We start from the raw sequence: 13793 nt of genomic DNA on the forward strand, positions 1-13793 counted from the left end.
ACGGACTGCAACTATTTTAAGAAGACGGCTCACTATCATCTTCTCAAGGGCAGTAAATATTGATCTTCCTGGCATGTTCACATCCTCTAAATATATTGAAAAAACAATTATCTATCAACTTTACAAATTATAGTGGCACAAAGCAGTGTGACAGGTGTTCATCATCTAAAACTCCTAAAGGATCTCTTCTTCAATCATGAATTTGTGGAGAAATTGTGTAATTTGGCCGCTACTGCCACTTAGAGTCATAGAGGTTTACAGCATGGAAACAGGCCCAACTTGCCCATCCCGCCCTTTTTTTTGAAACCCCTAAGCTAACCCCAATTGCCCTCATTTGGCCCATATCTCTCTATACCCATCGTACCCATGTAACTACCTAAATGCTTTTTAAAAGATAAAATTGTACCCGCCTCTACTACTATCTCTGCAGCTTATTCCAGACTCTCACCACCCTCTGTGTGAAAAAAACTGCCCCTCTGAACACTTTTGTATGTCTCCCCTCTCACCTTAAACCTATGCTCTCTAGTTTTAGACTCCCCTACCTTTGGGAAAAGATATTGAATATCTACTTTGTCTATGTCCCTCATTAATTGATAGACCTCTATAAGATCACCTTCGGTCTCCTACGGTCCAGAGAGAAAAGTCCCAGTCTATTTAGCCTCTCTTTATAACTCAGTCCATGAAGTCCCGGTAGCATCCTAGTAAATCTTTTCTGCACTCTTTCTAGTTTAATAATATCCTTTCTATAATACGGTGACCAGAATTGCACACAGTATTCCAAATGTGGCCTTACCAATATCTAATACAACTTCAACAAGACATCCCAACTCCTGTATTCAATGTTCTGACCGATGAAACCAAATATGCCAAATGCCTTCTTCACCACTCTGTCCATCTGTGACTCCACTTTCAAGGAGCTATGAACATGTACTTCTAGATCCCTTTGTTCTATAACTCTCCCCAATGCCCTACCGTTAACTGAATAAGTTCTGCCCTAGTTCAATCTACCAAAGTGCATCACCTCGCATTTGTCTAAGTTAAACTCCATCTGCCATTTGTCAGCCCACTAGCCCAATTGATTAAGATCCCGTAGCAATTGGAGATAACTTTCTTCACTGTCCACTATGCCACCAATCTTGGTGTCATCTGCAAAGTTACTAACGATGCCCCCTATATCCTCATCCAAATCATTAACATAAATGACAAATAACAGCGGGCCCAGCACTGATCCCTGAAGCACACTGCTGGTCACAGGCCTCCAGTTTGAAAAACAACTCTCTGCAACCACCTCTGGCTTCTGTGAAGAAGCCAATTTTGTATCCATTTAGATACTTCATCCTGGACCCCATGAGATTTAACTTTATGCAACAACCTACCATGCGGTACCTTGTCAAAGGCCTTGCTAAAGTCCATGTAGACAACATCAACTGCACTGCTTTCATCTACCTTCTTTGTTACTCCTTCAAAAAACTCAATTAAATTTGTGAGACATGACTTTCCACTCACAAAGCTGACTGTCCCTAATCGGTACTTGTACCTCTAAATGCCTGTAAATCCTGTCTCAAAATACTTTCCAACAGTTTATCCACCACAGATGTGAGGTTCACTGGCCTGTAGTTCCCAGGCTTTTTCTTGCAGCCCTTTTTAAACAAAGGCACAACATTTGCCACTCTTCAGTCTTCAGGCACCTCACCCGTGACTATCGATGATTCAAATATCTCGGCTAGGGGACCCATCCTGGGATATACTTCATCAGGTCACGGGGATTTATCTACCTTGATGCGCTTTAAGACTTCCAGCACCTCAATATGTACGCTCCTCAAGACATCATTATTTATTTCCCCAAGTTCTCTGGGTTTTCTGCCAATCTTTGCAAAAGTCACAATGAGAGATCTGGTGAATTCTGGAAATGCTACCCTCACTCTCAAACTATCCTTTTATTTATGTCAGAATCAGGTATGTAACATTTTAGAATGAGACCTGTATGGAGTAACTAAATTAATTTCTAAAGCAAAAAGATTTTGCTCAGGCAAAAATTGATTGGAATAATGGAATAATGATTTTGGGCCTGTTGATATAAATTTGGGCTGATCCTGTCACTTTTTTCAAGGTCAATCTACTAAAAATTTAGCTGCCTGCCTCTGACTGGAAGCTTACTTTGTGGGAACTGGTGATGGTGGAATTGAATGTTGCCTTAAGGCCTTTATTCCCCTGTTTCATGAGGAAGTATCAGTTTCCTCACTGGCTTTAACACAGCAACTGCCATCACAGCCTCTCACTAACTTAAATTGCATACTTCACAAAATATTCATAATGTTATGGGATGCTTGCTGACACATCGGTGTTGCTGATTCTCATGAATTATTATATAACTTGTGCAATTCTTTGAAGGACAAGCTAAACCATCATATTCAAGTGTGAAATTCCCTCTCATCTCTGCAAGGGTGAATCACAGGAGCTCCTGAAGAAGGAGAAACTCATGGTTGTCAGAGATAAAGTAGCCACCAGCTTTAAGTTTGTCCAGACATTCTGCTTCTTTTGCATCTCATGCTATTGCAATTCACATCTATCAACAAACTGAATCAATAAATCCCCAGTTCACTCTTTTTATTGATAATGCCAAACTCAGTGACCCATTTTAAATCAGTTTCCTTCTCTAGATAAACCAGACAAACCTGAAGCTGAGACTGTTGAATCAAGCCCTGCAAGCATGTTAGAGGTTATACTATGACTTGCTCTTTACTTCATGAGCACCCACTCAAAGACACCTCCATAAGACCATAAAACCATTAAGCATAGGAGCAGAATTAGGCCATTTGGCCCATCGAGTCTGCTCCACCATTCAATAATGGCTGATATGATTCTTATCCCCATTCTCCTGCCTTCTCCCCATAACCCTGATCCCTTTACTGATCAAGAACCTATCTATAGACTCTCAATGACCTGTCCCAACAGCCCTCTATGGCAATGAGTTCCACAGATTCACCACCCTCTGGCTGAAGAAATTCCATCTCATCTCAATTTTAAAGGAGCGTCCCTTTAGCCTGAGGATGTGTCCTCGAGTTCTAGTCTCTCCCTCTAGTAGAAACATCCTCTCCACGCCCACTCAACCTAGACCTCTTAGTATTCTGTAAATTTCAATTAGATCCCCCTCATCCTTGTAAACACCATCGAGTATAGAACATAGAAAAACTACAGCACAAACAGGCCCTTCGGCCCACAAGTTGCACCAAACGTATCCCTACCTACTAGGCTTACCTATACCCTCTATCTTACTAAGTCCCATGTACTCATCCAAAAGTCTCTTAAAAGATCCTATCAAATCCGCCTCCGTCACCACTGCCGGCAGCCAATTCCACGTACCCACCACACTGAGTGAAAAACTTACCCTTGACAGCTCCTCTGTACCTACTCCCCAACACCCTAAACCTGTGTCCTCTTGTGGCAGCCATTTCAGCCCTGGGGAACAGCCTCTGAGAATTCACTCGATCAATACCTCTCAACATCTTATACACCTCTATCAGGTCACCTCTCATCCTTCATCTCTCTAAGGAGAAAAGACTGAGCTTGCTCAACCTGTCCTTATAAGGCATGTCACTTAATCCAGGCAACATCCTTGTAAATCTCCTCTGCACCTTTTCAATGGCTTCCACATCCTTCCTGTAATGAGGCAACCAGAACTGACCATGGTATCCCAAGTGGGGTCTGACCAGGGTCTTATACAGCTGCAGCATTATCTCCCAACTCATAAACTCAATTCCTCGATTGATGAAGGCCAGTCCACCATATGCCTTCTTAACCACGTGCTCTACCTGCGAAGCTGATTTGAGCGTCCTATAAACTCCAACCCCAAGATCCTTCTGATCTTCCACACTGCTAAGAGTCTTACCCTTAATATTTTATTCCGTCACCCCATTTGACCTGCCAAAATGAACCCCCACACACTTATCCGGGTTGAAGTCAATCTGCCACTTCTCTGCCCAGTCTTGTATCCAATCTATGTCTCGCTGCAACTTCTGACATCCCTCTAAACAATCCACAACATCTCCAACCTTTGTGTCATTAGCAAACTTACCAACCCATCCCTCCGCTTCCTCATCCAGGTCATTTATAAAAATCACAAAGAGCAAGGGTCCCAGAACGGATTCCTGGGGCGCTCCACTGGTCACCGACCTCCATGCAGAAAAAGACCCATCTGCAACCACTCTTTGGCTTCTGTGGGCAAGCCAGTTCTGGATCCACAAAGCAATGTCCCCTTGGATCCCATGCCCCCTCACTTTCTCAATAAGCCTTGCATGAGGACCTTATCGAACACCTTGCTGAAGTCCATATAAACCACATCTACTGCTCTTCCTTCATCAGTGTGTTTAGTCACATCTTCAAAAAACTCAAACCAGGCTCGTAAGGCACGATCTGCCTTTGACAAAGCCGTGCTGACTATTTTTGATCATACTATACCTCTCCAAATGTTCATAAATCCTGTCTCTCAGGATCTTCTCCATCAACTTACCAACCACTGAGGTTAGACTCACCGCTCAATAATTTCCTGGGCTATTTCTACTCCCTTTCTTGAATAGAAATTCTCATCCGCAATCCTCCAATCCTCCAGAATCTCTCCCATCTCCATTGATGACGCAGTATAGATCCAGATTCCTGAGCTGTTCTTCACATGACAAAACCTTCGTCCCTGGGATCATTCTTGTGAACCTCCTCTGGACCCCCTCCAAGTCATGATGTGGGTATGCCGGCGTTGGACTGGCGTAAACACAGTAAAAAGTCTGACAACACCAGGTTTTAGTCCAACCTATTTATTTGATAATATACTCACAAGCTTTCGGGGTTAGCCCCTCGTCAGGTGAATGGAGAGTTCTGGCCTCAGACAGAGCGTATAAAGCATAGACAGTTTAGAGATTACTGATTAGAATGCGAATCCTTACACCTAACCTGCTGTTCAAGACCTGAAGTGGCTGATAATGTGAGTGGAAGGAGCACTGATCACAGTTTAAAGAGATGTGTATTGTCTCCAGACAGTACAGTAAGTGAGGTTTTGCTTTTAAAAGCTTCCTAATATTCTGGCTTCCGACTATTCCTCGCCTCATGGTATGCTTTTTCCCTTGCATTTACGCTATCCTTGACTTCCTTTGTCAGCCATGGTTGCCTCGTCCTCCCCTTAACTTGGCTTCCTTTTCCTTGAAATGGATTTATGTTGTGCATTCTGAATTATCCCCAAAATTTCCTGCCATGTTGTTCCACAGCCTTTCCAATCAAATCTGGCCAGCTCCTTTCTCATGACCTTGTAGTTTTCTTTCATTTGTAGCACCATTATATCCAATTCCAATGTTTCTTTCTCAAACTGCAAGGTGAATGCTATCATATTATGGTCACTGCCCCCTCGGGATTCCTTCACCTTAAATTTCAAGAGATTAGGCTAGTAATCCAGAGGCCAGTGTAATGCGCCGGAATTTGGGCTTGAATCCAACCATGGCAAATGGTGAAATTTGAAGTCGATAAAAATCTGGAATTGAAAGTCTATTGGTAACAACAAAACCAATGTTAATTGTCATAAAAACTCATCTGGTTCACTAATGTCTTTTAGGGAAGGAAATCTGCCATCCTTGTCTGGCCTGGCCTACATGCAACTCCGGACCCACAGCAATGTGGTTGACTATTAACTGCCTTCTGAAATGGCTCAGCAAGGCAAACTCAGTTCATGGTCGTCAGGGTAAAAGCAAATTACTGCAGATGCTAGAATCTGAAACCAAAAGAGGAAGTGCTGGAAAATCTCAGCAGCTCTGGCAGCATTTGTAAGGAGAAAAAAGAGCTGATGTTTTGAGACCAGACAACTCTTTGTCAAAACTTTTTCCAGCATTTTCTTTCTTTGGGATCAAGGCATTCAGGGATGGGCAATAAATGCTGGTCCAGACAACAACTCCTGCACCCAATGAGTCAGAATAGAATTAGAGATTAAGATTATGAGCATCGCACAAATTTGAAATGAAGAACTGGGATTAGAAGGTGAGGAGAATCCATTGCTGATCAGAAAGCCTGGGAATGTCACCTCTTGATTTTGGAGCTGGTACCCAGATCTAATAGTTTCTGCTTTGTAAAAGAAGAATCTTTGCAGAACACCGATGATGGTTTCTGAGAAGGTGCAGCTGATGCTAGGACTAACAGGTTGCCAGGAATTGGTAAGACTACCAACACCATGATGGATGGATTTGAAAATTTACAGTCCATTATGTGTTATGTAGTAACTCTGGGCCAATCCATAGCAGAGCCCCCTATAATAGAGGCCCAAGGAACAAAACTAGTTTTTTCTGTCCGAGCTTCATTGATCTCATTGAGACCATTAGGTTTGCTTTTCCATTAATAAGTTGTTACACACGATTACTGCCAGACTCCCACACTCTGTGCACTGCAGAGTGCCTCAGTGTGAATCATGCTAAAATTCAGGCCTATTCCAGCTGGAGAGGCCAGCAGCATAGCGCTGAGCGAGCCGCCATGCATGCACCGATCTGTCAGCACTGAGTTCGACACATGCGCAGTGGCCCTACACTGCCAGCCTTCCGATTGCTGGCCCAGTCCTGGGCCCGCTAACATTTAAAATGGACTAAAATGGTGATTTGAATAAATTATGCAGCTCTGTGCCAGAAATCGGATTGGAGCAGAGAGTGCTGGCTGCTGGAGATGCATGAAGGCCACGGTGCCCAATGGGAAGCCAGCAAAATGGCCCCTGCTTGAGTCTCCCAGTCCGCTGCACTACAAAAGCAATACAGCAGGCTGGGAGAATCACACCCAATATATTCTAAAGCCACTTTTTTTATTGATAGTTATCTATTTCTTAACTGCTTTGATTGTATAGGGCATTGGTGAGGCCGCAGCTGGAGTACTGTGTGCAGTTTTGGGCACCGCACCTGCGCAAGGATATTTTGGCCTTGGAGGGAGTGCAGAGGAGGTTTACTAGGCTGATACCGGAGTTGAGGGGATTGAGCTATGAGGAGAGGCTGAATAAACTAGGCTTGTACTCGTTAGAGTTTAGAAGAATGAGGGGAGATCTCATTGAGACGTATAAGATGATGAATGGGATGGATAGGATAGAGGTGGAGAGACTCTTCCCGCTCAAAAAAGACAGTAGGACTAGGGGGCACAGCCTCAAGATAAAGGGGAGGCGGTTTAGAACGGAGTTGAGGAGGAACTTCTTCACTCAAAGGGTGGTGAATCTCTGGAATTCTCTGCCCGTTGAAGTGGTGGAGGCTGCCTCGCTAAATATTTTTAAGAAGCAGGTTGATGGGTTCTTGATAAGAGAGGGGATTAAGGGTTATGGGGAGAGGGCGGGAAAGTGGAACTGAGCCACGACAGATCAGCCATGATCTTATTGAATGGCGGGGCAGGCTCGAAGGGCTAGATGGCCTACTCCTGCTCCTATTTCTTATGTTCTTATGTTCTTATTCCTCAGCTCCAAATTGAATCTGTACTGCCCATTGGGGATGAGGTACTATCGAGTCATAACGCCTGTTTTAAATCCTTCCTGATCTTATTCTCTGTTGTCATCAATATTCATTTTTGTATCGTACAAAGATAAAAAGGTCTTATTTTGCTGAAGTACTCAGAGTTAATGCTTAATCTTGATAAAACATAATGACTTTAAGTGTTTATGAGGTATTCATTCTGTTTGAGTTCAATCAGGCCGAAGAGATTACCTTGGAAGAAAGATCCACAGAAACGTTACTGATAAATTTGGGGAGGGGGTGAAGAGATTATAGGGATGGAGATGAAGGGTCAAAGAGTTGGCCTGAGTGGTTTGAGGCATGAGGCCTGAGGTAGTAGAATGGAGGATGGAACATTGCCAATGAAGAAAGCAAAGAGGACAGGTATGGTGCTGCCTAAGGCCCAGAGTCTGGCAGCCACAAAAAGGTCTGGCAGCATCTTTGGAGAAGGAATATAGTTAACGTTGCATATCGTTGAGTTCTGATGGACGTCATCAAACTAAAACGTTAACTCTGTTTCTCTCTCCAGGATGCTATTAGACCTGTTGAGTATTTCTAGTGTTTGCTATTTATATTTCAAGATTTCCACCATCCACAGTACTTTTCTGTTGTATCAGTCAAAAACGGGTTGGAGAAGTGGAGAGTATCTTTCAAATAGGTCGTGAGAGTAACACGAGTCCTGAATGCCTCAAAACTTTAAGTGAGAAGTCCAGAAATCAAGCTTAAAGTGGACTGAAAATTAATTCTAAAATTGGTGGGTATTTCACTGTCAGATGAGTACCCAGGAGCTCAATACAGAATTTTATCCTTTTATGTCAACATTTATGTTGAACTTTAAAATGGTCACTGCTGTATAAATATTTAAAATGCACCAGTCTTATCTTAACATGTTAATGTTTAAAAATGGAGAATTTATACTTGAATGTTTTACCATGGTGTTTGTTTGATGAAGTAACTGAATTACCCTAATTGGGAATCAACCTTTGAAGTACAGGAGCAGATTTCCTCAGATATGTGGGGAAGCTCCAGTAAATTTCATGTCCACATTACCTCAGTGAGTTCCTTGTGCCTCAGATTTTGTATCCACCCTTTCTCCCCCATTTCAACCAACATTACATGCTCTTTGTTGACTTCTTAGCACCATGTACTGTCAATTGCGGCACAAAATTTGTATCTGTAGTACCTGTTTCTTTGAACACTTTGAGAGACTTTAAATGTCCAAAACAACAACTGATGCATGCATGTATACATCTGGTGCAGCTTACTGCTTACCAAATGGATTAGGATGATAGCATTCACAAAGTGAGCATCCTGACAAAGTATGCAACGTGGACAGATATAAATACTGATGTGATGCCAGCACTGCTATTTTGGAGCTCATCATACCAGTTAACGTCTTCTCTTAAACATGCACAATGTTTAGCAGGAGACATGTTCAGCAGGAGAATAGATCTTCCACAAATGCTATTTGAAAGGATCATCAATACCTTGGAGGTTAGTTGTTGATTGATTTCTACTGGCTGCTGCTACAATGATGTAAGAATTTGTTGCTTTCTAGAGTTCTTTATAATTGCTAAAGTCTATAGAGTGGCACAAGCTGAAGATCTTGGTTCTAAGTTCAAGGTTTCTGCACAAATGTATTGCCCCCCAAACGTAGTATGAATTCCTCTTGGACTGGGAAAATAGGCAGAGGAAACCAAGCTGCTGGAAGAGGGAAGAGAATGTAGGGGAGAAAGGCTATCAAAAAAAGGACATATCCTCCTAAGATGTTCAAGGAGACATCTTTGCTTCACTAACGTTGCCCTCACTGCAGTCTGCCACCTACTGCAATCTTAGAGCGTGGCTACCACTGCATTGCCAATAACTACGAAGGTGATGATAACCATGAACTTCTATGCGTCAGAATCTTCCTAAGGTATAGTTGAAACATTTACAACATCCATGATTATTATCCAGAGAAGTCACTGAAAGCCTCTATACAAAGAAAGCTGACTGCATTTCATTTTCTTTTATTAGAGAGCAGCAAAGTGAGTGAACACATAGCTTTGCAATTATTGCAGGCTTCTCCATGCTGAGAATTGATGAGAACTTCTACTTTTACTCTTTGTTTCACTATAATAATCCTTGAAAATATTACACTTTATGAGATGTAACTGGGTTTTTAATGGCATCCTCATTTTATAATTACTTAACACACTCACTGACCATAAAAAGGTAATTTTACATGTATGAAATATCAAATTTCTCCATAATGATGATTAATTACAGATTTCAAAATATACTTTTTTATTTCCCTTTATTTTAGCTCCTCTCTTAATCCAATCATAATTTATTTCATTTTTCAAAGATGTAATTTAAAAGTAAAGGATATTAAGTGCTATAAACTTTCTGGTTTGCTATCTGTGAATACTTCAATGTAATTGGCTGCTTACCTGCTTGCCAACATGGCAAGAGATCTCTTTGACTTGGAACAGATTCAAACTGCCCTTGGGAAAGGGTAAGTGAAAATCTTTGCACAGAGATCACTAGATCTTTGTGAGAAGTTTTCTTCAAGGTTAGCGGTGAGCACCATTGCTTTGCCACTGACTGCAAAATCTAGACAATAAAGTCTTTCTCACCTGTGTGAAACACAACTGAGGTCAAAGTGGCATTGACTTTAAGGTTGAGAAGAAAAATGCAAAACAAAATAAAATAAACAGTAAACATCTATTATTGAACCAGCAGCCTCTTACGTTTTCCCATTTTGTACGAGAATATTTATGTTTAATGTCAGATAATCTACTGCAAAGTATTTTAAAATAATTGATTTTCATAGATTCTTTTTGAAAGTTATGAACATGTTTTTATTCACTTGTTAACAATCTTCCAATATAAGCTTAATTTCATTGTAAAATGTGCAATAGAAATATTTACTTCAATTAATATACAATGTTGAGGATTTTGGGATCTTCAGTTTCATACACAAATGATTTGTGTGTGTATGCCACTCAGTAAATTGCTTTTGGTGCATCTTTGCATTTCATCTTCCCATTGGAAAGGATACAGTCACTCTTCTGCAAGAGGACACTTAGATTGTCTTTTGTTTACACGTGTATCTTAAAGGTGATGTAAAGTTGCCGTAATCCCAGACAATCATAGGCTACTCTCCCTTTTGAGGGGAAGAGCTGACTGGTGGTGATTTAACCTGAGGATCACCACACCTCAAGCAAGGGGCAAGGTTGTGAAGACAGGCCTTCATGAAAAACGTGTATCTATATGACATTGGAACAGCTAACATATTTAATCATATTTATTAAATGACTGAGAATTTCATGTTAATATGAAGATCATGTTGCAAAACGAATCATCGTCAATATTAGTTTGTGATTTGTTCACAAGAAGGCATATTGTGATTAACTTATACAGTGCTCACAGGTGCTTGCATTTGTTCAAGAAAACATTATTGTGCACCATCATATTTTATCACTACATCGCTGATCACTTTCAGAATAAAGACATTCAGTATGCGTGCTGCAGCGTGTCCATTGATTTTGTTTTCAAATTCTGTATCTTTTTATCTTTGAACGCCATTGAAGCATTACTGTGTTCTTTACCTTTCCCTTAGTTCCATTAAATGAAACATTGGAGCTGTAATTTGAGCATTTTAATCTTCATGGAGTATTTTTCTTAACCAACACTAAAAAAAAACTGCTAACACTACAAAAATGGGACCAGTAACTATAGATTGAATATTTCAAATATTCAACTCTTATATTTTGGCATTTTCTAAAGATTCCTAAATGAGAAAACAGCAAATGCCTGAATGGTTTGAGATTCCAGTGTAAAATCTACTGTATGAATTCACACACTAAAAGTCCAGTCTGTCGTCTTCAACAGTACAATTCGATGATTGTTATGTTGAGCATCCACATTGCAGTTTGTCCAGTGCTGCTGCCTTTTTATCCACCGTTACAGTTTTAGTACATATTTTTTCCACACTATCTTGCAAATTTTGTTTTCTAGTATTAACTGCTGCCTTTTGTTTTTCTTTCTGTTGTTTCAGTAAAAGGACCAAGAAAGTTAAGTCTGCCGACAGATCTTAAGACTGATCTCGGTACGGTAGGCGAAAGCTGACAGTTTGCTTTTTCAGGTTACTTAGGTTGGGAATGAGCAAATTCCACCAAACTATGGTGAACTAAACTGAACCAAGCAAAGTAAATGGCATATGGGGCTCCATAAAGGGAATATGTTGCATAGAGATCAATATTAATTTCAAAAGCCTAGACAATAAATATCCCTTTAGAGCTCCGTGCCATGTTAGTTTATGGTCAGATGGTTCCTTGCTCATCTCTAACTTTTTTTTCCTTTTTCCCTCTTTATTTTTAATCTTCTTGAATTTTGTGTTTTGTGTATTTTTATTAAAAAGTCACTTATTTTGACATCCTGTCCCAGGACTTATAACTAGCAGACTTTTAAAATCTCTAGAAAAGTGCATCTCATCCATTCAACTTTGTTCTAAGGTACAACATATTTTAATATAATAAAAATCCACATGGAAAGGAAATCAATAAAGTGCAAGCAATTTCTCTTAGAAGCATTTGAATGCCACTTAACCAAATTTCTTTGTTACGGATATTAGCTTTTCCCTCATTGATCTATTTTCCAGAAATCATTTGTGTGCTTAAAACTCTTAACTTCAGGGTTCAGCTTGTGTAATGTGCTCAACAGGAACATTGTAGGATTTACAGTCAATTGTATCTGAACAGGTGTAGCACACTTGAGATGTGCTGTTTTCTATCCAGTGCCAACATCGAGGGTTGTTAGGAAAATCAGTCCAAAGTGTTCAATTTTCTTAATAGCCCAAGGGTTTTGAGCATTGCTGGCTGTGCCAGCATTTATTGCTCGGCTCTAATTGCCCTTGAATTTGGGGTATTTTTAAGAATCATCCACATTGCTGCGGATCTGGAATCACGTGTAGGCTAGACAAGGGAAGGACAGCAGATTTCCTTCCCTAAAAATATTAGTGAACAAGATGAGTTTCTGCAACAATTGGCAATGATTTCATGGTCATCAGTAGACTTTTTTTTAAATTCCATGATTTTTATTGGTGAGATTTGAACTCGGTCCCCAGAGCATTTCTCTGGGTTTCTGCATTATTGGTCCAGTGATAGTACTATAATGCCATTGCCTTTCTAAATAATATTCACCATTCTGATGCTTGCATCTTGCATAATCTCAGTTTAGAAAAAAGTCTTCCCTTTATAAGGATCTGACTTATTGTGAGAATGAAGTATAATTCTAATGAGACCTTGTGCTATTTTGCCTTGAGCCTCATTTAAATAGGTATTTTTGACCTTAGTTCTGAGCTGGGGGTTAGGCAGGTGGGAATGATCAGCCTATGTCAGGTAAGAGGTAGAAGAAATTGAGAGATCCACCTACTCCTCTTGGTGCATGAGGAAACCTCTAAAAAAATTTAAAGGTGAGAAGGTGATGCGAATGAGATGAGTAGCTTGCTGTTTGGATTTTTGCACTACACATTTCCCATTTTCATCAAGCACGGGTTGAGTGGAGCAGATAAGTTAAAATCAGGCCTTAAATTTCTGTAAAGGATAAGAATTTTATTTATGTCTTAATGTTTTCTCCCTTGTCATTTTGCTCTTTGACCCAAAAGAAAAAACCCTGCTGCCGCCACTCTACTAATCGCACTTTATAACAGGCTATGAAAAGAAAATTGCCCCATTGTGACTCTCACTCTTTGACTTATTTTTAATTCCTCATACAATTATTGTGTTTTTCTAAAGAATGTTCCTGCATTAACAGGTTTCTTTGTAGTTTGTAGCAATAATGACTTGTACCCCATACATCTAAAATTAGCTTCACTATCTATTTCATTAAAAAAAACTTTCTGATTTTACGTCCAAAGATTTTCACATTGAGTTATCTAAACAAATGTAATTTTAATTCTTTTTTGCGATTGTGGTATACTGGCACACCACATATGCACTGCATATTGTAAGGGCAGGGACACAAATTCACATCCATATATCCCACATGGTGTGCACCTAATCACAGGTTAAGCCAAGGTGAGAAATACCTAGTGAGGACACTGCAGTTCCAAACAGAAAAGCAGAAATCATGTGGTTGGTCATTATAGGGTATCTTTATTAGTGGCTGACTATAAAATGCATATTAATTGAAGATCATTTACTTTTTTGTGCAAGTGAAATGGCATGTACTAACATCAGGATGAGAAACAAGACTATTCTTCCATTGACATTTCCGAATCAGAGATATTTACAGCACAGGAGGTGGTTACTTAGCCTATTA

At 40.3% G+C, this 13793-nt stretch overlaps 1 protein-coding gene across 9 annotated transcripts in view; it reads left to right on the forward strand.

The window, feature by feature from the left end:
* stxbp5l (syntaxin binding protein 5L) overlaps window positions 1-13793 on the forward strand; it is a 454881-nt gene that overhangs the window by 354091 nt on the left and 86997 nt on the right. For 6 of the 9 annotated variants that reach the window (XM_080203426.1, XM_080203427.1, XM_080203428.1 and 3 more), the window contains one exon: window positions 11530-11580. The exons of the other annotated variants lie outside the window; for them this stretch is intronic. In XM_080203426.1, coding sequence (XP_080059552.1) covers window positions 11530-11580 — 51 coding nt within the window. The remainder of the gene's footprint in view (window positions 1-11529; window positions 11581-13793) is intronic. 9 annotated transcript variants of the gene reach the window in all.

The sequence above is a fragment of the Carcharhinus amblyrhynchos genome, chromosome 15 (assembly GCF_965287045.1).
Source record: "Carcharhinus amblyrhynchos chromosome 15, sCarAmb.v2.hapA, whole genome shotgun sequence".
Classification (NCBI taxonomy): domain Eukaryota; kingdom Metazoa; phylum Chordata; class Chondrichthyes; order Carcharhiniformes; family Carcharhinidae; genus Carcharhinus; species Carcharhinus amblyrhynchos.